This window comes from Panicum hallii, chromosome 4, assembly GCF_002211085.1.
Source record: "Panicum hallii strain FIL2 chromosome 4, PHallii_v3.1, whole genome shotgun sequence".
Classification (NCBI taxonomy): domain Eukaryota; kingdom Viridiplantae; phylum Streptophyta; class Magnoliopsida; order Poales; family Poaceae; genus Panicum; species Panicum hallii.
Genome location: NC_038045.1, coordinates 49,236,127 through 49,258,808, shown reverse-complemented (window position 1 = coordinate 49,258,808; position 22,682 = coordinate 49,236,127). Strand labels below are relative to the sequence as shown.

Genomic DNA, 22,682 nt, shown 5'->3' with positions numbered 1-22,682 from the left:
TGCGTTTTTGCGTTTTGGTGGAACTAAACAGGCCCGATGTATGTTTAGATTCATTGTATGACACTGATTGATTGAAGGGTTCTTCAGCAGTTACCGACAATAATCAGACATTGAGGTATTTCAAATCGGACATCAAGTTTCTAAACAGATGAAAGATGAAATGGACTTAAGATGAATCAAGACAACTTAAGATCGACGCATGGACGAACAAAAAAACAAAGCTTAGTCTTCTGTTTTTTCTTTGTTTTAGAGTTTTCATTCTTGTGCTATTATGCTCCTCATTAGTGTATGAACTCTTTGTAACCTTTGGCTATGGATATGGAAGGCTAGATTTTATCCTTAATTAAAAAACGAAAATTGAAAGAATGAATCTACCCGTTTTATTTATCTTTTATTATGTAAAATTGAAGGAAGTTCATATGAACGAACTTCTTATGTCTTCTTCCTATTTCAAAATGCATCAGGTCGATGGATATAAATATACACACACACACACACACACATATATATATATATGGCCGTACAGTGGCAGATTCAAGGAAAGCTACATGCATGGCGTCCGTCAGCAGTTGACAAACACATATCAGCTCGATGCAGATCTAAAATAACCGCTGGTTACCATCGATGGTGGACTTTGCTGAATGATGACGAGGCATTATTCAGGTCGGTTAGTTCGTGATGATCCATACTGAAATTCTTCGCTTCGTAAACAGGCGTTGAAGATGTGCTAATTCGCGGGTCCCGAGCTGTGCTGTCTCCTGCTACCGAACCATGAGCAACGGCAGGCGGGCAGAGCAACTGCGGATGTGCGTCGCAGGCTTGCAGTAGGTGCTGCATCGCTAGCACAGGGGATAATTGAGGAGGGGAGCGACTGGTGTGCAAAGCTGGCGGCGCGCGGGGAATGTCGCCTTTCCTGGTGGAATGAGACAACTCCTATTGTCGGATTTGCTACAGGTCACTTTTCTTCTTCTTCTTCTTCTTTCCTTAAAGATGCTCCCTCCGTTTGCAAATAATTTAGGGGATTCTGATATGTTTATGACAACTTAAGCAGGATAGTAAAAGATGGGCATACCCCTTACTAAAAATCGATTTGTTAATGTACTCGAATACTATATTTATGGATAAAATTTTGACCACGTAATCTCTAATATTTTCTTTTCGAAAAAATCTCTTCTATTCGTGCAGAGAGGGAGGCGGAAGCGGTAATTAGTTTCTTAGCTTGTACGGTGCCTCCGACTATCTCGTAGGTGCGAAACACACGTGTAATGTGTCTATGGATCGATCTAGCACTATTGGAAAATTAACTAGGCCTCGTTTGAGGGATCCCTCAAAATTGTACCTGAATCTGGTTTCATGTGAGGTTCTTCCAGCAGATCCGCATTCCCCAATCAAACTAATATATTTATATTAGGAGAGTTTGTGTAAAATTTATACTCCAGCAGATCCTCTTTATTGTTTTCTTTTCACAATAATTATTGGGACGAACCAATAATCCATCCCAACTCTCCCCAAATAGAGTGAGAGTTGGAGCTCTTCCAATATGGTAGTTGGCTTGGGATAAGATTATTAGGGAACTGCCAAAGCAACTCTCCCAATAACCATAAAGGAATTATCAGAATATCCCCATTAGCTAGTTATTGGGAAAGATTTATTAGGGTAGCGCTGGAGATGCTCGTACTCCCATATAGATCCATATATTGAGCACAAAACATGTATATATAACTCTTCTAGTTATAGTTATTTTAAGAGGATAAAGAAAACAATGGTTAAAAACCTTGTGCCTGATCTATGTTCGATCGGTGGTGGCATCGACATCGGCATGTGGATATCATTTCCCTTCGTGGAGACTCGTTGGAAGAACCCATCCTTTTGTATTTGTTATATTAGGGGTGCAAATTAGTGAGCCTTAGATGCACCTCCAACCCTCTTTAGTTTAAATATTTGTGCTAATTTTTCAAAATGAGTTCCCATTCTAGAGAAATAGTACAAATATTTCAACTAAAGATAGTTGGAGGTGCACTTAAGTGTCATCAATTTGCACCTTTATGTCATATGTTGTTATTATGTATATTGTTTTTTTTCTCTCTATTGATATATGCTCGGCATTCGGCAACATTCTTGTTCGTTTGCTTTTCAACAAAAACATACGTGCCCTCTAATTTAAGTTTTAGTTGTGAATGCCTGTAACTGACAATCAGGCTAGTTTTGCACAGCAACGACTACAGAATGTTCAAATTACACACGCAGTAATGCCTAGTGAGATCGAGTGTGGCAGATTCATTCAAGGGTAGCTGCTAATTTACGTAGCGAAAGAAACACAAACGACGTTGAAACGCTTATAAAAAAAACGACGTTGAAATTACACGCTGGTACGCTTCCGAAAAGCAGCCATGTCGACATCACACCCTCGTCGTCGTCGGCGACGGTGGCGCGGGCATCGCCGCGGCCCTCATCTTGTTGGACACCGGCGCGGGCGGCTGCGTCGTCCTCATCCCCAGGGACCGCCTGTTCCATACCCTCTTCCCGCCGCCGTGCGCGTAGCCGTCGTCGTTGCCCGCCGTCGCGACGCCGCCGCCCGCGCCCCAGACGCTCCTCCCACCCCCACGCGAGGAGGAGCGGACTGGGGCAGCGAAAGAACCCACGAGGACGACGACCAGGAAGAACCAAGCGAGGACTCTCCGAATCATGGTCATGGCAGCTGCTGGCGCTAGCTCGGCCGGGGAATGGATTGGATGCTGGATCTTGGAAGGGTGTCCAGCCTCGTCAACTTTTGCTGAATATATAACGCAAGCGTGAGATGCATGGATGTTGGAAGGGCGTCTCCAGCCAGCCTCGTCAACCGATCCATCCAACTGCCCAAGCCAATCTACTGGAAGTAGCAGGCTAGCTAGTAGGTGGCTGCAGTATTATACTACTCCATTTATACTGCACCTTCTTGCCGATGCTGCTGAACTGCTAGCTGGCACTACAATGACTGTAGCTCGTGTGCAGGTCTTCTAAATTCTAATCGAGACCGGCCGATGATGCTAGATTCATCTCGCACGCGTCCGTCGGCCGTTGACGCTTCATGAGAATACAGCTAGCTAGTTGGAATCCCCAAGCTCGAACAATTGACGGAAAACTACGTGGCGTCCGTCGGCCGTTGACAACGCACGCCGACGGGTGCATGTCTGAGTAAGCTTCAGGCAACCTATTGATGATAATCGTTGACTTTGCCGCATGATAATATAGTCTCGCAAGGATAAGCTAGGGCAGTTCGTGATCTAGCCTAAATTTGTTTCGGTAGGCGGGTTTAAAAGATGCAGTATATATGTGCTCGCAGATCTCGAGCTGTGCTGTCCCCTCCTAACGTACCGGACAAACTTTGGCCAGACAACTAGATCAAGCAGGTGCAGACCGAAGAGGCTGTACAAGAAGAAACCATGGTATGAAAATATGAAAGGCGAAATAGGTATTTTGATCCTCAACTTTGATCTGAAAGTCAAATTTATCTCTAAATTTTCAGATTGGCCAATAGCTCGTCAATTTTAGTTTTTAGATCAAACTCAGCCTTATGCTGCATGAGATCTATGAAAAGGTCCACTTTGCCCTTAGTTCCTTCCCCTTCTAAATTCCGCAATAGTTTATTATTATAAAAAAATATTTGGCCAATACAAGCAAATAAGTGCAGTATATTTATGCATTTAGGAGCTGAGTATCACAAGTGTTTATTTACCCACGTATTGCATTGTATTGCGGATGCACGGAGAGTGAAATTAAATCTACTTGTTGCATAACCACGTACCACCGTCTAAAATGTTGCGGAAAATTGAACAAACAGTGACACGAACAGTGAAAATTTCGGAGGGAAAGAAGGAGCCAAAGGTAAAAGGGACTTTTTGCATTTATGTCACGTTATTTTGGAGTATAATATCAGTACAAGAATGAGTTTGACCCCAAAACAAAATTTGAGGAACTATATTGGTGTTATCGCTATAATTTAGATGGGCCAGAAGGTGGACCGTGAGCAAGATGAGCTCAAAGGATAATTGTGATGGGCTTGCAGATCGGCCCCTGCGCGAATGTTTTGAGGCCAGGATTGGCCATGTATCTAGATAGGTGTGTGCGTTCAAATTAGTTTAAATTAGTTTAGATAGAGATAGTTAGGATTCATGTCGTGCTCAGATAGGATTGGTTAGGAGAGGCAAGTCTCCGGACTATAAATATGTATCTTGGACTACGAATAAAGAACGAACAACAACCATTCGCAAACAACTCTCGGCGCATCGCCACCCCTGTTCTAAGGTTTCTCTCGGGTAAGTGCCGTGCAGCCCCGATCACGCGAAGCGTGATCGGGGCGGCATCATTCCTGCCTGTTTACCTTTGTGTTTCTTGTACTGAAGCGTTGTTGATGGCGAGTAACATTAGTTATCTTAACGCTTAAAGGGATGCATCGTCTTTTATGCTATATTCATGCGTTGCTTGTTACCCGTAAGCGTTTAGCTGTCCTCGTGCCCGATCTCGGGTGTAAGGGCAGTACCTTGCTCTATTTTCGATTAGTAGATCCAATCTATTATGGTTAGTCTTTCTTCATCAAAGATTTAGCTTGATATCCGCATGATTAGGCCCTTCAAACGAGTTAAATGATCCGGCAGTATGTTTGATGCTTTGTATTAACCTAAAGAGGGATTGTTCCAGGAATCGACTTTCTGTTGGTTTTTAGGCCTCTGTTTAGGTTGTTATTCTGTTATCTTTCGTGTTTGTTAGGCTTAACTACGCGTAGGATGTTCCGGTTATGGGGTGAAAGCTTTAATCGTCGTAGATTGAATTAGTCTATTGATTACAGAGTAAGTTTTTATTACCATCGGATATATGCGCTTTGTTTAAATACTTAGATCCGATCTGATACTGGAAGACAATCGGCTCTTTACATCCGATATCGGAAATCACCCGATGAGCCGATCACGGCTCGGACTAATGTTTAAACGTGTCTGTGCATGCAGGAAACTAACTGAAATCACTTCTACACCTTCCTGATCAGGTACAAAGTCAGGTGGCACGCCTAGCAACCCAGACGTCAGGTCGTGTGCCGGATCCTGGGCCGTTGACCGAGGGACCGGAGCCCACCAGCAGTTCCAGGAGCCTTCCGGCTCTTCGTATTGCCTTTGGCTGCTCGCGCGGTGGATTTTGACCAACAACAATTGGTCAATTTAAAAGTTGATTGATGGTTGAATTTGATCCTTAGGATAAAGTTGAAGGATTAAAATATCTATTTTGCCAATATGAAACTACTTCAGATTCGTACATGATGTTATGTAAAAGTTAGCCCAACACTGATATATTGTATAGAAATACACGTCATGAATTTGTATACGAACAACTGTTGTTTGCAACTTACGCAGACGCTCCGACCAGCCCTTCCTACAAATGTTCACGAGCAGTATTGGAGCGGCAGCCGGCATCGTCAGATCCTAGATGTACAGTGCAGCGGGTTGTATGTGAAAGCGCTCGGCGTCAACGCACGTGTGCCGATCGAGGCCTCCCGGCTCCCGAGGACTGCGAGCTGCTACGCCTCAAACTTCCGTCAGCGCACGGGCATTCGCAGTCAGAGTCTCGGAGAGTCAGAGAAGAAGGGAAGAAAGTCTGAAACGTTGCGCAGCGCGGCGCTTGGGCTTCGAATCCGTTGCAAGAATCAAGATCACGAGCGCCGCGCCATGGATTCGCCAGCTCGATTTTCCGTGCCTTTACCAAGAGCATGTGCACAGGAGCGGTCAACGGCGACATGTAGAGTACAAGGACAGAGAAACTGTGCCCCAATGGCGGTCTTCACGTCGCGACAGATACTCCACCGTTTCGAATTACAAGAAGACACTGTTACGAGTACGTCCACGGAGTCGAAGAACGCGCAAGCGGCGGAGCTTGCTTGGCACCTAGGCCGCCGCCGAGGTCGAATCCTCTGCGCCTCCGGTGGGGGCGGCGGCCGAACGGGAACCGCCGCCGCGGGCCTCGTCTTCATCCCTAGGGACCGCCTGTTCCGTACGCTCCTCCTCCTCCTCGACCTGCATCCGCCGCCGCCGCCGCCGGCGGCGGCGGCGACCAGTGCTCTCTTCCCCCCAATCCCACCTGGACCATGTATCAGACGTCGGTTAGCTGCTCGCCATCAGAAATCGATTGTTCGACTCGAGATCACACAGTGTACCGAGAGTGGCCGTGGAGCAGATTGGGCGGGGCCCTGGGGAAGCACATGAACCCGGGCACGAGGAAGACGACGATGAGCACCCAAGCGAAGACCTTGCGAAACATGGCGGCGGCTGGCTACCTCAGGATTGAATTTGGGATCGGAGGTTGGAAATCTGCCGAGCCTCTCGTCAACTTGTACTGTGCTGTATACATGCCATGCGAGGGTGTCGAGCTGCCAGGGCCAATCTCGAGCAGAGCAGGGCCAGCAGGTGGTGACAGTATTCAATTCTACTGCACCTGCCTGCTGGTGCCATGAACTGGTCCTTGGCGCCAGTCGGCCGTTGACAACGCACGCCAAGCCGTCAGGTGCATGTTTGTCAGTTTGTGCAAAGCTTTATGCAACCAACGGATCGCAACCGTTGACTTCGCTGCAAGATGATCACAGAAGATTAAGCTAGAATTAGGCCCGTTCCAAAAATTTGTTTCGGAACACGCGGGTTTGAAAAGGATGCCGCATTCAATAGCTCCGGCCCGTCTGCCTTGTAATTGTAGCGAGGTCCATTGGCAGCCCGGGCGCGCGGGGCAGCCGGACAACGGTGGCCCATTGGCTGGCTTTCAATTAGAGCCCATGGCCCATTACAATCTTCCTTCTAACGAGACACGATCAGGAACGCGATTTGCCTAGTTCTGGACGGCGTGTTCTTCGCCCGCTTTGCTGTTGTCAGGCAATAAAAAACTGAAAAAGGAGCTGCCCTTGTTTGACAATCGACACGGATGGCACCAAGCTTTCTACTGATCATCGTGGAGGAAATTGAATCCGTCTCGGGACAGAGGTTGTTCCCATCACCAGCGATGAGCAAATCGGGCTTTTGGAGACGATAAGGGTCTTCAGATCCTATCTGATTCATACACACACCAGCAACGTCCATGTCACAAGTATGGTCGGGAGTCGTCTTCTTTTTCTTTTTTTACCATCATAGTAATTATGCTTGGGAGTCTCCTCCTTTTTTGGGTCCACAGTCTTTATGCGTGGCAGTGTAAAGTTCTTTGCTAGGGCGACGCATTCGAACACGATATGGCGGCCATTCAGCAAATGTGCCGTTAGCACTTCAGCAGGAGGTACACTGTGGTTAGTTGCAGTTGTTTCCTTTCGTCCTTGGTATAATATAATTTTCTATAAATAATTCAGAATTGCATTTTCAAGAATTAAAAACTTAGTTCATGATTGGTAGTGAGATAATTTTGGAATAATAAATCAGAATTGCACTTCTCATCGTGCATAAAATTGTAGTTTGAGAATAGTAGGGGCCGCGCGAACGCATACCCCTCTGCCACAAATTATGACGTCCACTCTCCTACTTGAGGAGACGGTAGACCAACGTATCCACCAAGTGCAATGTGAACCATTGATCTAGGCCATAGGTCTTCCTGATCACCCATCGACCCCGTCCAGGTAAGTATGTTTCCAGGGTAGCCTAACCCTGATTACATACCGAGGCCACCGCTCATCTGCTGCCACAAGTTTCCTTGTGGGACTAAACGCCTGTGCGCTGATTGCTAACCGCGTAACGCCTCAATCTGGGCCTCCTAACGGACTTCTGAGCAAGGGGCAGCCGACGCCTGAATGGCCCATCGGCATAGGCAGTTCAGGGCCCACGGCCCATTAACTTCTGCCTTTCTGCCTCTCCTATAGAAGAAACGATCAGAAAAGGAAGCTCTGATCTTGTTTGCCATGATTCAGGATAAGCAAGTCAGTAACTCGGTATCCATTATTTCTCAAAGGGTCTTCTCCATTCTTGTAGTGGAATCACCTTTTAAGCAAAGAAAGCTTCCCGCTCCAACCGCATCGAGAAGCAGAAGCACACCTGCAGGCTTTGTACAGGCGCGAGGTAGCAGGTCCCTGCCACTTACGCACACATCAACACACGCTTTCGCCGGCCATTAGAGGTGGTGGCGGTGGCAAAGTCGCTTCCACGGCAGCGTGGTCGAAACGGATACGCCATTAGAGGCAGCACGCCAAGCTTTTCCCGTGCCGGATTCGGAGGATGGCGACAAGGGTTGCCGTTCCGGGTGCCACACCTGATCGCCTCCGCGCGCGCGCCGGGATGGGCTGCTCGGATGAGCCAAGCATGTCTCCGTCCGGCTCGCGATCGCGAGCGCGCGGTAGGGCGGGGTGGTAGGATGAGGACGAGGACCAGTCGTCGCGAGCTCGCCGGGACGCCGAGCTCGGCTGGTTTCTGGTCTGCGGCTGGACCGGTCTCCCCTGAGGCCCGGAGAGACGCCTAGCTCAGCGGCCAGTCTTTGGGAGGGATCGTTATGTCCAAGCAATGGAGTCAGCTGCTCAGCTCCGGTCACTTCACTCGTGCAGTCTGCACTCTGCAGGCCCCAAGTATGGCCGTGCTGCCACGAGCACATCTGGATTCTGGCATAACATCAATGCGACGGGAGTAGGTTATTCGGCCTCATTTGGAAAGAATAAGTTCCAGGAAAATCTCGCAGGAACCTCGCAGAGAATCAGCTCTGATCCTGTGTCATCACAGGGAACAAGATCCAAATGTTCCAAAGAGGATGTGACTCCCGACTCAAAAACTTCAAATGAGCAGTTTAAGTTCAAAGTAGTAATTCCTGTAGTAAACACTGCAAACCAAGGTTGTTGATCCAAATTACAGTTCCCTTTTTCTGGATTAGACGATCATCGTGTACAAATACATTGGAAACGCTAGCAAACTGTACAGTGCCTACTCGCCGTAGGAAAAAACGCTCATCGATTGCTCATGGCATGGGAACAAGGAGAACGGCAGGACACGGCGCCGTCGGATGCGTGCAAAATCGGCAGCTGATTCACGAATGTCTCGTGCGCATCTCATTCGTCTCCAATCTCCGGCAGCACGGCAATGGTGTGGCTCGCCGAGCTTGATCGGCCTCTGACGCTGATTAGCTTTGCTTAGGCGCACACCGGCCGCCGGCAACGTGATTCTTCCTCCTGCATCATCGCTGGCCAAGACGGCCGGCCGGGGGCCCTAGGCTCCGGCGTGTGGGTTGGCGTCGACGGCGGCGCGGCAGAAGGGGCAGCGGGAGGTGCCCTCGAGCCAGGGCGCCGCGCATGCCCAGTGGAAGCGATGGCCGCAGGGGAGGTGCGCCAGGACGTCGCCCGCGCGGAACTCGTCCAGGCACACCGCGCACTCCGCCTGCTCCGCCGCGGCCCACCGCGGCCGGCTCCACCGCATCAGCCGCCGCATGACGCCCTTCCTCGAGTACACCTCCCGCTGCACGCCGGACATAGCCGGCGCCGAGGCCGAGCTCTCCCCGCGTTCCTCCGCGCCGCCGCCGCCGCCGGCGCCCCCGTTGTGGTGGGGTCTGCTCAGCTTTATGCTCCCCGTGCTGTGATGCCTGCAGGATCAAATCGTAAGTAATCTGTTAAAGAAAAAAAAAATCTCGAGACGCATCAACGTGTTGATTGTTGGATGACAGGCTACCTCTTGATGGCGGCCTCCCTCTTGCTCCGGAGCTTCTGGTCCAGCCGCTCCTTGGCCTCCCGGGCATTGCTGTCCAGCGTCCACCCGTGTATCATCTCCATCACGGCGCTCCGCTGCTGCAAACAAACAAACCATCAAGAACCAATCACTCCGACCGTCCGCCATCTTATTGCGTCGACTGAAAAGACGAGTGATCACTGATCACTCACTGTTCAGTTCTCCTACCTTGCCGGAACTGCCGGCGCCGCCAAGGCCGGCGGCCTGGTGCCCTCCGTGCCCGGCCGCGTACAGGCAGAAGGACGGCCGCCTCGTGCCCCCGCCCGCCTCCGCGCTCGCCCCCGCGCCGCCCTGCCGGAGCCGCCGCCGCCGCGCGCACTCCACGCCGGGGAGCATCCCGGCCATGATGACCATTCACTGAGCGCTGCAGCCGCTCCGGTTGGTCCTCGGCGGTCGGCGCCACACGCCCCGGCCTCGCCGCAGCAACGGTCGGCGACACCGGTCACCTGCTAATGTATGTATATGTATACACACGCGCGCACGCGGACGCGGCGAGCCCACGCCGCACCTAACCGCGGGCGCGTTTCCGGGCGGAGGATCCAGCCGCGGGCGCGGAAGCCATGCGTGCGCCGGCCATTTCGGGCAACCGCCGCGCGTCGGCCTCGACCATCTCGTCCGCCCGCCTCGCGCCTTTCCGGTATGGGGGGCCGACGACGACCCGGGAGGGAGAAGCAGTAGTGGTGGGGTGGCGGTGGCTTTGGTTGCAAGGGATCCCCCTCGCGCCTTTAATAGCTGCCCCCGCCTGGTCCTGACGAGCGACGGGTGACGGGGGCGCGCGCGCGCGCGCGCGGCCAACTACCTCGCCACGACATGGGATGCCGGGGTCGGGGTGGTGGATGGGAATCGTGGCCTGGGGATGCGGCGGCGGGCCCTGCGCCCGGGACGGCGAGGAAATCCACTGCCGGGAGGAATTATTGGGGTCGGATCCTATCGGGTCATTTCATGGGCTCATGGCCACTCCGAGTCTGATGTGATGTGATCGCCGCCCCGGTATACTTGGGGCTTGTTTAGATGTCTTCCAACTTCCAACTTTTTACACTCTCTCTCCATCACATCAATTTTAGGACACATGCATGGAGCAGTAAATGTATGTAAAAAAAATAACTAATTGCACAGTTTAATTGTACATCACGAGACGAATCTTTTAAGCCTAGTTAGTCCATGATTAGATAAAATTTGTCAAATACAAACGAAAACGCTACAGTAGCAAAAAGTTCCAAAAGTTATAAAGATTTGCGATCTAAACAGGGCCTTGCGGTCGCGGTGAAACTGCCACTGACACTTCGGGAAACATATCGCCTTTAAAAACTTCAGGCCTGGCTTGCTCCGGATGTTTGGTCCGGTGACTAATTTTTAATCCCAGCCGTATTGAATGTTTGATAATTTTTTATTTTTATTTATATATCGTATTAGGTTTGTTCCAAACTAAAATTAGCTAATTTTGATCAAATCCATAGAAAATATAGAATAACTATAATATCCAATATATGCACTATCAACGTATACTTCATGCTGGATTAAATGAAATAAATTTAGTATTATAAATACTATTATTTTTTCCTATAAATTTGATCAAAGTTGATTAAATTTAATTTAGGACAAACCTAATATGACATGAAATAAAAACAGAGAGAGTATAGCAAGAACTATACTACCCAACCTATGCACTATCCATATATATTTCATGGTGGATTCAATGAAAAATTTGGTATCATAAATGTTATTATTCTTTTCTATAAATTTAGTCAAAATTAGCCAAATTTGACTTAGAACAAAGCTAATATGATATGTAAATAAAAATAGAGGGAGTATCAATTAGAGAGACCAAATATGAACTAACTATAAAATTAATTGCATAAATGGAGACTAATTCACGATATGAATCTATTAAGCCTATCAATCCATCATTAGCACATATTTACTTAGAAAAATATTATCAAATCATGGACTAATTAGGTTTACTGAATTCGTCTCGCGAATTAGCCTCCAATTATATAATTAATTTTATAATTAACCTATATTTAATACTTCTAATCGGTACCAAACATCCGATGTGATAGGAACTAAATTTTAATTCAAATATTTGATGTGCTAGGAACTAAATTTTAGTCCGAGGATTCAAAGAGGGCCAGACAATTGGAGCCCTTCTCAGAACACGAGCAGCTCCAAAGTCCCCATTCTAGGCAGCAGCGGGTCTGAAAAAGTGAAAATTATTGCATGAGCTTCACAAGAATTTGCCAGAATACGCATGAAGCAGTAAGCAGAAAAGGAGTACGTGGATGGATTTGGATCAGTTGATTGGTGCAAACTGCAACGACGGCAAGCAAGTTGAGCCTTGCGATCAGCGGGCTGGATGGATCCAATCATGCGATTTTGTGGCGACGCGGCTGGCAGGACAAAGCACTAGCGTGAACTGAAGCCGACCTCGGCGTCCGTTCCGATCGGCGCTGCCCAAGCGCCCCGGTAGCGGTAGCTGGGGACGGAGACTGAGAGGGACCAAGGCGCTTTCCGGGAAGCTTCCGGGCGGCAGCGACCGGACACGCCATGACGCCCCCCATTATGCCTGCGCGCGTCGCCTGCCCCACCCGGCCGCCCTCCGATCCCCCGCAGCCTTCTTCTCGGCAGCGAGCAGAGCTGGAAGTCGATCGATGCAGGACAGACACCACTGCAGTCTGCAGCGCCAGTGAGGCAAATAGGGGTATTTGTCTGCACTGTTAAACCACGTTCTTGGTTCAGATGGTTAACGTACCATTACCATACCATCAGGCGGTTGGTTGGCTGCGTAATCTTTCAGGCGTTTCCCTTTCGCTAAATAAAAGAAGGGCGAATCATTCTTCAGTCACGCTCGGCCCAAGTGGTGCCACTAGAACACTGACGAAGGATTAGCCTGTAGAGGAAAGGGATTGTGGGGGATTCAGCAGGCGGCAGTGATGCCGGTGCCACGTGAAGGCGACCTGACGACCATCGGCAGCCTCGCTGTTCCTGCTGCTCGCGTGGTCTTCTCCGCCACCCGATTAAACAGTGCCCCGTGATCTCCTGATATTTTTCTATGCGGAGAGGTACCGGTACATTGTGATACGATACGTGATCAGCAAGACAAGAATGGTATCGCGATGAGGTCCCATATTATAACCCGTTCTTCTTCTCTGATTGAGACATGCTGCGGGCTTTGTGAGCAGCAGGGTGCCATCGGAATGGTAAGCCCAGCCCTGCGAATCTGCGATCTCCGGCAGATGGAAGCGGATCTTCAGGAAGTTCAGGATCCGGATCTTTCCAGGCCGGCAGCCTGCTCTAACGTGCTGGCAAGCAAATCCGCATGCGCTAGAGATATTTTTTACGATTCAACTAAGGTGCCAATGTGCTTTCGGCACCCTTTACTTCCCACAGTAGTTGAGTATAATACGCCTCTTTTGCGACCTTCATGATTGTGGACTCTTTCTGTTGGTGGAATTGGACGGATTTGGTGAAATTTCGTGGCGATGGAGTTTTCTGAAGAAGTGGATATCGCCTGATGTAAGGAAGTTAAAAGGACTGGAACCTAGTGACGTGCTTCAATGTAATTTTATTTTATGTTAAGATCTCAGCCGTAAAAGGGTTTTCTCTTTAGATGAAATCCGGTGCCCTTTTTTTTTAAAAAAAAAAGAGATCTGAGATTCCGAAGCGGCACCCGGATTCTGAACTTCCGATGCAGGGGAGAGCTGGAAACGACCGGCGGGTCCCTTGGTAACCACATCTCAAGAGCTGCGAGTTTTTTTTAAAAAAGGGTTTAAAAAAAATTAAAATTCCAAAAAGGGGTGCCGGTTGAGAAAAATTTGAAAAATGGGTGCCTCCCGCCCGATCATCGGGCGGGAGGTGTGGGGCCGGGGACATCCCGCCCAACCAGCGGGCGCGACCCTCAAAAAATTTTTTCCAGGCCCCCCCGAGGGCCCCTTCGCGAATAAGAAACTTTTCTTATTCGCGAACGGGTCCCTGAGGGAGCATCCCGCCCGGCCAGAGGGCGGGAGGCATCCCGCCCGGCCAGAGGGCGGGATGTTTAGAGCCATTTTTTTTTTATTTTCCTTTGGAATTTATGATTTACAATCTATTTGAAATTGAGACTGTTTTCAAATGCAATATTGATTCGCCATATTCTTTTGTGTACATATAAAATTTTAATTCAATTTTACGAAGAAGATTGCTCTATCTAAAATTCGTATGAAGATGGTTAAACGATAACGTTTTGCAACGTAGAATCCGAATATTACGACAGTACGATAGATCAACCGATTAAAAAGAAAATAATATCATACAAAAACAGTTTAAATATAAAAAGTTCACCAAATCAAGAGTATCTACTCCGCATGTCCCGGACCTCGCGCTCTCTTGGGCCTCCCGCCCCTAGTCCTAGGCCGTCGGCGTATGTGGTCCTCCGAGTACGTAAACGCATCTGGAGCACGGTGAGGACGAGGCGGAGGAGGTGCAGGTGTGAAGGGGTCATCCTGGGACTGTGCACCTGAAGCGTCATATGTCTGGGATGGGCCAATGATGTCAGGCTCGGCGCCGCCGCCCACCAGCTCTGACCAAGTGGCGGAGCCGCCCTCCCAGGCGTCCCAGTCCGGCACACCGAATGGACCGCCGTAAAAGCTATTCAAAATACTGAAACCTATTCGAAATATAACTACCCTAAAAAATATATCTAAAAACTACTGCAATTATAAAAACTATTTAAAATATAACTACCCTAAGAAATATATCTAAAACCACTGCAATTATAAAAACTATTCAAAATATAACTACCCTAAGAAATATTTCTAAAAGCTATTCAAAATACCGAAACCTATTCGAAATATAACTACCCTAAAAAATATATCTAAAAACTACTGCAATTATAAAAACTATTCAAAATATAACTACCCTAAGAAATATTTCTAAAAGCTATTCAAAATACCGAAACCTATTCGAAATATAACTACCCTAAAAAATATATCTAAAAACTACTGCAATTATAAAAACTATTTAAAATATAACTAGCCTAAGAAATATATCTACCAACTATTAAAATACTCAAAACTATTTAAAATAGAACTATCCTAACAAATATTTCTAAAAACTATTGAAAATACTTAATTCTACGTATAACTACCCTAACAAATATTCGTAAAAATAATTAATAATTATACGATTATAATACCTCCAAACCGACGTGTGGACAGGGCTTCGCCGCTTCGCTCCTCTCTTCCTCTCCTCTCCTCCTTTTCTTTTTTCTGATTTTTGATGAATTTTATGAGAATTAGGGGGTGGGTGGGGGCTTAAATAGTGGGGGGGGGACATCCCGCCCGTTGGGAGGGCGGGACGTGGGCCTCCCGCCCGTTGGGGGGGCGGGATGCCCGGAGGCCCACGTCCCGCCCTCCCAATGGGCGGGAGGCCCCTCGGAGGACATCCCGCCCGTTGGAAGGGCGGGATGTCGCCTGACTTTTCGCAAAAAGGCCCCTGCGAAGAGGATTTCCTCCCCCCGCCGACCCCCCGCCCGTTGGATGGGCGGGATGCCTCATCCCGCCCTTTCATTGGGCGGGAGGTACCCATTTTTCGAAATTTCCCAAACCGGCACCCTTTTTTTGAATTTAAATTTCTTTTTAACCCTTTTTTAAAAAAAATTCAAGAGCTGCCGCCAGCGGATCCGCAAGGAAGCCTGCTGCGGAGAAGGCCCCGGAAAACAACATGGGCCTGTTTATGGGTATCCTAGCAGGAACGGAGAAGGCCGTCTCCATTCCTGAAGTTCCAGCCCACAACAAGAAGCAGACGCCCTAAAAACAGGAGAAGTACAAATTGTTGGACAGCCGCAATCCTAGCCCAAGTAGAAAATCAGCTGCGCCCACGGGCCGACCGACGGAGATATGGTTTTCCTTGGGCCGGAGCCGAACGAACTCCTCGAAGCCCCGGCCCAATTTTTACCGGCATGCGCGGCGCTCTCTGAAGTCTGGCCACCAAACGCTGCACTGCACGCGACAACCCCGCGGGGCCGGGGGCGACCACCGCCCCGGCGCCTCGCGCACGCACGCCGCCGTCCACGGACCCGGGCTCCCCGGCGGCGTCACCGGCCTAGGACGAGCTGAGCTACGCAGAACAAGACACCAGCTCTGGGGCTTTGCTTTATCCATGGCTTGGGCGGTCTCCACTCTCCACGCGGACAGCCACGGCGAGTACCGTGGCCGTGGCCCCACCCTCGTCTCGTGCCGCACCGCCCGTCGTCCTCTCCGCGCTCTGCTCTGGTCGCGGCGGCCCACGGCGAGGCCGAAAGCGCCGGGCTCTGGCTTGGGTTTCTCATTTCTGGAGTGGGTCTTGCCGAAAGAGGAGCGGAGTGACGACGACTGATCCACGAGATTTTCTGGTCTGGTACCAAATCGAGACATGACCCTTTGTGATTTGGGCTGGGTCACACGTAATCTCGGCTCCGGAGAGAGTGGGACGGGCGTTGGAGCACGAGTGAGAGTGACACTGATGCCGGCGTCTGGCTGATGCGAATCCGTGATGTCGGCCGGGTTGGCGCGTGGGGCCAGGATCCCGGGACCGACTCCGCCGCGTCGTCGTCCGTCCATTCTTCCAGGTGGTGCACCGACTCACTCGCTTTCCCGATCGAGAACGTGGTCGCTGTCGTCGAGATATTTTTTAGGATTCAACTAATTCGATCTGGCTCGTGCACCTACCACGCCCGCACGCTAGGCCTCGTCATCTCCTGGAGGTCGTGTGTAGTGACGCCAGCAACGAAGCTCCACTTCAGGGGTCCAGGTACAAGGTCGAATTCTTGTTTCTTCCATAAATCCGTATGAAGTTATCGTCTGTAAGTTCACCAGAATTTGAACTTTTGCCCCTAACAAGTTCCCTCGTGAACGTTTTTAAGCCAGCCAGGAACGCTTCATGCTCTGCGAAGAGTACGTGTACACCGAGCCACGTCAATACCTACCGACCGAGCACGTTTGGAATCGAGTTTGAAAGAAGAGAAAAAGAGCACGCCATCCTAGAATCCAACGTGGCCCCGCCCGGACCGTGGTCACCGTACGACACGTCGACGCCCAGGCCGTTACCGCGCGCTCCACGTAGCGGAGCCCGCGCCGCGACACATGCCACCTGCGCGGCCGCGCCCCGGCCATTTTTCTACTCCCCCCGCTCCCGCACAGGTCGCCACGCCCGCGCCGCGCCCGCCACGCGCCGGCGCGCCGGGCGCCGAAGCACTTTTCCTATATGGACGGACGCGAGGGCGCCGAGATGTCCATGTTCTCGTCCGCGCGGCCGCGGCCGTGGCGGCGCTAGCGCTGCGGCAACGGGCGCCGTCGCGCGCCCCCACGCCCCGGCTCGCGCGCACGTTCCTGGGCGTGGGCGGGCCGGGGACCCGGCCGCGGGCGTACTGGCGTCAGTCTGCCTGTCCCCATCGACTTGGACTGGGTTTCAGTGTGTCTGACCGTGGGTGCGGGAGGACCGGAGGAGGGGAGTCCTGGGCAGAGGGACCAGGAGGCTAAGGGGCTGTTTGGATCCAATGGAAGGAGAAAGAGAAAGTGCAAATTTTTTGCTCTTTTGTACTTTTTTTGCACTTTTGGATCCAAACACCCCAAAGTGCAAAAGGGCAAATGCTACCGTAATTTTGCTAATTATGGATTAATTAGGCTTAATAGATTCGTCTCGTCATTTAGTCCTCATCTATGTAATTAGTTTTTTAATTAAACTATATTTAATACTTCTAATTAGCGTCCAAACATCTGATGTGACAGTAGCAAAAATTTTGCCATTTGCTCTTTTGCCATTTGCCCTTGGATCCAAACATGCCCTAACATGGGGTCTAGTATTTGTTAAGGAACCGCGATCTAGACAGGGTGTTTGATTGGTTTCTGTAATGAGGCGTGACAGACATTTGTCACGCTCCGGTGGTTTTTTTTTTGAAAGAAAACGCTCCGGCGTTGTGTGTGACTCATGCAGCCATTTAGCCCCACCTCACAAAGCTGACGCAGTGTTTTACCCACCTTGTTGATATACTCCACGTCAGATTTAGCAACAAAATATTTCGTTGTCCAGAAGCACCTGCACGCAGCAAAACGATTTGTTCTCCGATGTCCCTCAAGACCACTGTATTGACCGAGAGGTTAGCGAAGAGCTCTGCTATCGGAGTCCAAGAAAAAATAAGTGCCGCACACTTCATTTAACTTCACTCCAAAGAACCTAGAAATGTCAACTAAATAAATTTCTTTTTTACTAGAATCATAGTGCGAGTGAAAAAGCAGCTTGTCTTACAAAATTAAGCCTTTAAGTCGAAGATATACTTGGTAACTTTTGGACCACAATACATCAATGATGCCACGAGGGGCGGATCTAGGAGGATCAAGCCCCTACCACCCATCCAAGATTAATGGATATATCTCTAAACTCCCTTCATTTTTAAAATAAAGAATGAAGAAAAGAGGAGATAGAAAAGAAAAGAAGGAGAGGAATAAAAAGAGAAGGAAGACGAGCCTCCTCTCCACTTGGCGGCCGGATTCGCCACTGGATGTCACGGCTGCCCAAACATTAGCCTGTCCCCAAGTCCCAACACACTCCGGAATAAAAAAAAAAGCATAATCACTGTACTCCTCCGGCCATTGTTTTATCCCCTCCTGCTCCCCCGCGCGCGTGACCAACGTACCAAACCAAACCCAAAACCATGTCGGCTGCGTCAAAAGCACCCCGAGATTACGAAAAGTCAACACGAGCACGAGCACGCGCTACCCCCCCGCATGCGCCCCCCCCCCCCCCCCCCAAACCCGATTGTTAAATGCTACCAATCTGTGCACTAACGACGTGGGACCCGCCGGTCAGCCTCCGGTGGGTTGTACCCGATTGGACGACACCGCGCTGCCACGGTATCCCGCATTCCCGCCGCTAGATACGGCGCGCCGCGTGGCAGCAACGATCGCCGAACCGAGCCGAGATATTTGCTCCCCATTCTCCCGGATTTAGCCCGGCTAATCCCCCGCCCGCGCGCGCACAACTGTGTCCGTGTGATCCGTTAGCAAAAGCGTCGTTAGCCCAGGCAGGCGGGCAGGCAGGTCACGGCGGGAGCAAAAGCGAAGGGCGCGCCGGTCAGACACGAAGCTGCAGTGGAGAAAGGGAGGCCCCCGAGAACTTATCCTCCGCACCGCACCGCACCGCAACCCCACCGCCCGTTCCCCACCGCCGATTCCGCGATTCGGTTCGGTGCCGCCGCAGTGGAGCCGCCCCCCCCCCCCCCCCTCCTGCGATCGAGAGAGTGGCAGGGGCAAGTGGGGAGGGAGGAAAACCCCCGCGCGCGAGCGAGCGGGACTCGCGTCGCGCCTCCGCCTTCGCGGATTTCTGTTTCGCCTGCTCGGCGCGGCGGTGCGGGGAGCCGACCGGAGGCAGAGAGTGACCCCGAGAGGGAACCCTAGGTTGGAGCGCGGCGGACGGCGGTGTTGATGGCGAGCAGGGGCGGCGTTGGCGGGGTGACGGCGTCGGCGTCGGCGGGGGACCCGAGCAGCCCGAGCGCGCGGGCGTGGGGCGAGGACGAGGCGGCGCCCGGGAAGGTGAAGCTGATGTGCAGCTTCGGGGGCCGGATCGCGCCGCGGCCCGGGGACGGGGCGCTGCGGTACGTGGGGGGCCAGACGCGCCTCATCTCCGTCCCGCGCGCCGCCTCCTTCGGGGAGCTCCTGCGCAAGGTGGAGGCGGTGGACGAGGCCGCCGCGGGCGGCGGGGGCGTGCTTGTCAGGTACCAGCTCCCCGGGGAGGACCTCGACTCGCTCATCTCCGTGTCGGGCCCCGAGGACTACGAGAACATGATGGAGGAGTACGAGAAGCTGGCCGCCGCCGCGCCCGACGGCTCCGCCAAGCTCCGGGTCTTCCTCTTCCCGGCCTCCGGGAGCGAGGCCGGCGGCTCCGGCTCCGGCTCCCACCACCTCGCCCCCGCCGCCGTCGACGAGTCCGGGCAGCGGTACATCGACGCCATCAACTGCGTCTCGGCCGAGGCCGTCGCCGCGGCCATGCGCCGCAAGGACAGCGTCGCCAGCGCCGGGTCCTCGGCGCACAACTCCGAGGCCTCTGAGTACAGCGGCCTCGTCGAAGGTATGTCGCCGCGGGCGGGACCGCTGCCTCCCGTTGCAGCTGAATACTCGTATTCAGGTGGGCCCCAATACCATGGTGGCTTCCCGGAGTCAGTGGGGTTCGGTGCTGTCACCATGTCAGCTCCAGCGATGGGCATTCCGGCGCAAAATCCTATACTGGTTAGGACGGAGCCATCAACGGTGCAGCCTCATCAGGTTGCTGCTGCTTATGCGACATCACAGCAGCCACCTCAAGTTGCTTCTTATGTGCAGCAGCAGCAGCAGCCTCAAGTCGCTCAATATGTGCCACACCAGCAGCATCAGGCGAGTGCTTACGTGCAGCAGATGCCGCAGTCGTATACAGAGCCGCAGCATGTTCACTACATCAACGCACAACAATTTGGTGTTCATGGTGCACCCCAATCTGTCAATTTTGTGCCTGTGCAAATGAGTCAGTTCATGCCTAGCATTCCAGCAACGAGTTCTATGCCGACCGCAGTTGCCCAACAAGTCGGTACGTTCAGGCCTGTTTCTGCTGGTGCAGAACCTGTACAGGAGAATGTGCATTTCGCAAGGCAAGTGCAAGCTCCAGTTGATCAGAGTTACCGGGTGCTGCAGACACCACTGTCGCAGTTTCCTCCTTTGCCTTCTGTGCATCTGCAGACAAGTGATGCACAGAGATATGGTGTTCAACCAGTGATAACAAGCACAACAAGCACCCCAGTGGTGACAAGCTCAGGGACAATTCCTGTGGTGGTTAGCTCAGCCACCGTTCCATCTCTAAGGTATGATGATTGCACAATGTGCCAGAAAGCATTGCCGCACGCTCATTCGGATAACATTATCCAGGAGCGGGGAAATCCTCGTGCAGTGAGCAACCCTGAGGCAGTTCCAATGTTTTACAGCCTGCATCAAGATAGTGCATCTAACAAATCTAGTCCAAGTGCAAGCTCAGGAACTCCTGCTAATTACATGGCAGAACTGAGAGCTGGGAACACAGTAGGGGTGATGGGGCAATTTGAGTCGACACTTCCTGCCAGAATACCTGCAGTCCAGGTAACTGCATCTCCAGATGCAGGTGTGCAGGTTCAACCCACCATGGTTGCTTTACCAGTTTCTAGTGCACCTACTCCAAATGGAGTATTTGTGGGTCATCCTCCTCAGGCTGGGGCTGAAGATCCTTCCAGGTACCAGCAGCAACCATACTCTTATAGCATGCAACCACCACAAGTTCCAGTGAATGGCCCACAAGTCATTGATGCCAGTGCATACAAAAATTCAAACCATCCAGCAGCAGAACCGCTTAGGGAATATGCTCGTGATCTTCCTAATGATTTTGCCAGAGCTATCGATGCCTGTATGCAAGGAGTTCATTTGGGTCCCATTGCCCCTCCAGAATCTAGTGTTCAAGGAAAGCCTTCTATTCCTCATGGTGCCATTGACCATGCAAAAGTTGAGAAGCCACTTGTAAATATTGACAGTAGTTCTATCTACAAATCTCAAGCTGGAGGGTATCATATGGGGATTACCAATGCCTTTACTGCTCCTGCTTTGACTCAAGAGGACAACATTGCAAGGCATAGTGAACAACCACCTGCTTTTGATGTTGGTGCACAAAATGTTCATCCTGACATAATCCAGCATCCACTCAATGTGCCAGTCCAAAACAACCTTAGAGTGCCCATTGAACCACCTGTTTCCAATGAAATGGTTCCTGTGCGACCACCTTACTCCGGTGTTCAGGTTCCTGCTGGGCCGCCCCCACAACATCCTAGGGAAATGCTTGGTCACTTGGTTTCTGGTCCCCCTAATGGCGGCAGTAAATTTCCGTTGCAGGCTACTGCTGGTATTGACCGTGTTGAAGGTACACGGGAACCAGCTTACACTGATTCACTTTTCTCAAACCAGGATCCTTGGAAAGCAGTGGGAAATTCTTCTTTAGTGCCTCCAAGGCCAAGCAAGCTAGCTAAAGAGCCTGTTGCTTCTGGAGATCAATATATGGATGGTCACATTCCTGATATCAACACAAATGCTGCTGCACTCTTAGAAGAAGGGAATCTTTCACACATTCGGGACCCAGGGTTTAAGGATATCCACACAGTTAAAGTGAACAAAGGTTGGTAGACTTTGTTGTTCTGTACTATTCAGGAAGTAGTTTACAGTATCGTTTCTACAGTATAGTGAACTAAGTACATTGTTCTGCTCCCCATTCTCCTTTTCTCTTCTGACAGGATTTGGTGAGGAAAATATCAAGCGGCAATTACAAGCTGTTGCTGAAGGGGTGGCAGCATCAGTTCTTCAGTCACCCTTTCCAGAAAAACCAGCTGTGTTATCTGGTGATCACATAGATTCACATGGCGCAGTAGTTGATGCAAAAGTTCAGGTGGGAGATGTTTCTATCTGTGCTTGTCTAACTCATTGTTCTTTAACAGGGTGTAAATTTTTTGCTTTACTTTTGGGTTCAGGATGAGGGGAACAATCAGTCAGACAAAACAAGCCAGGGGGTTCAAGTTTTGGATGACATAGATAACCTTCAGGTTTTTGTCAAATTAATTTTGAATATTTTATGTACACCTTCTATTGTGGCTTCAAATACATGTTCCCCGTTTTCAGCATTGTGAATTGCAGATAATCAAGAACAGTGATCTTGAAGAATTGCGTGAACTGGGTTCTGGGACCTTTGGTACAGTTTACCATGGGAAATGGAGAGGTACTGATGTTGCTATTAAAAGAATCAATGATCGATGCTTTGCTGGGAAGGCATCTGAGCAAGAACGCATGGTATGCAGTTAACTTACTGAGTTTTTCTGACCTGCATGCATAATGTTCTAACTTCTCCTTTTGTCTGTAGAGAACTGATTTCTGGAATGAAGCTGACAAGCTTGCATCTCTGCATCATCCAAATGTTGTAGCCTTTTATGGTGTTGTTCTAGAT

The 22,682-nt window shown here is 50.6% G+C and overlaps 2 protein-coding genes and 1 non-coding gene across 7 annotated transcripts in view; 1 reads left to right on the top strand and 2 right to left on the bottom strand.

Annotated features, from left to right (window-relative positions):
* Window positions 1-7,460: 7,460 nt before the first annotated feature.
* Window positions 7,461-7,620, bottom strand: LOC112891306. Its single transcript, XR_003228525.1, has one exon. It is a non-coding gene; the product is annotated as a U1 spliceosomal RNA (small nuclear RNA).
* A 1,189-nt stretch (window positions 7,621-8,809) lies between these two features.
* On the bottom strand, window positions 8,810-10,565 carry LOC112891181 (E3 ubiquitin-protein ligase EL5-like). Of its 2 annotated transcripts, none has more exons than XM_025958112.1 (3): window positions 9,861-10,565; window positions 9,636-9,748; window positions 8,810-9,549 (listed from the first exon to the last, which is right to left on the bottom strand). In XM_025958112.1, exons 1-3 carry the CDS (start codon window positions 10,044-10,046, stop codon window positions 9,180-9,182), a joined length of 669 nt encoding a protein of 222 aa, XP_025813897.1. In that variant the 5' UTR covers window positions 10,047-10,565; the 3' UTR covers window positions 8,810-9,179. The 2 variants fall into 2 exon arrangements, with proteins under 2 accessions (XP_025813897.1, XP_025813896.1); XM_025958111.1 differs by having other exon boundaries at window positions 9,636-9,751; window positions 9,861-10,561.
* An 8,167-nt stretch (window positions 10,566-18,732) lies between these two features.
* The window catches only part of LOC112889023, a 5,744-nt gene continuing 1,794 nt past the window's right edge, over window positions 18,733-22,682 (top strand). Inside the window, exons 1-5 of one of the 4 annotated variants that reach the window (XM_025955482.1) lie at window positions 18,733-21,863; window positions 21,979-22,130; window positions 22,213-22,284; window positions 22,376-22,528; window positions 22,599-22,682. The exon at window positions 22,599-22,682 is cut by the window's right edge and continues 80 nt beyond it. In XM_025955482.1, the coding sequence (XP_025811267.1) occupies window positions 19,127-21,863; window positions 21,979-22,130; window positions 22,213-22,284; window positions 22,376-22,528; window positions 22,599-22,682 (3,198 nt within the window). In that variant the 5' untranslated portion in view covers window positions 18,733-19,126. Of the gene's footprint in view, window positions 21,864-21,978; window positions 22,131-22,212; window positions 22,285-22,360; window positions 22,529-22,598 lie in introns of all 4 variants that reach the window. The other 3 variants (XM_025955480.1, XM_025955483.1, XM_025955481.1) reach the window with 3 other exon arrangements.

Excerpts from the sequence above, each read along its gene's own strand:
- LOC112891181 (XM_025958111.1), bottom strand. The coding sequence starts at position 10,046 with ATGGTCATCATGGCCGGGATGCTCCCCGGCGTGGAGTGCGCGCGGCGG. Across the intron at positions 9,752-9,860 it reads GCGCCGGCAGTTCCGGCAAG|CAGCGGAGCGCCGTGATGGA; the intron begins GTAGGAGAACTG and ends GTTTGTTTGCAG. Across the intron at positions 9,550-9,635 it reads AGGGAGGCCGCCATCAAGAG|GCATCACAGCACGGGGAGCA; the intron begins GTAGCCTGTCAT and ends TTGATCCTGCAG.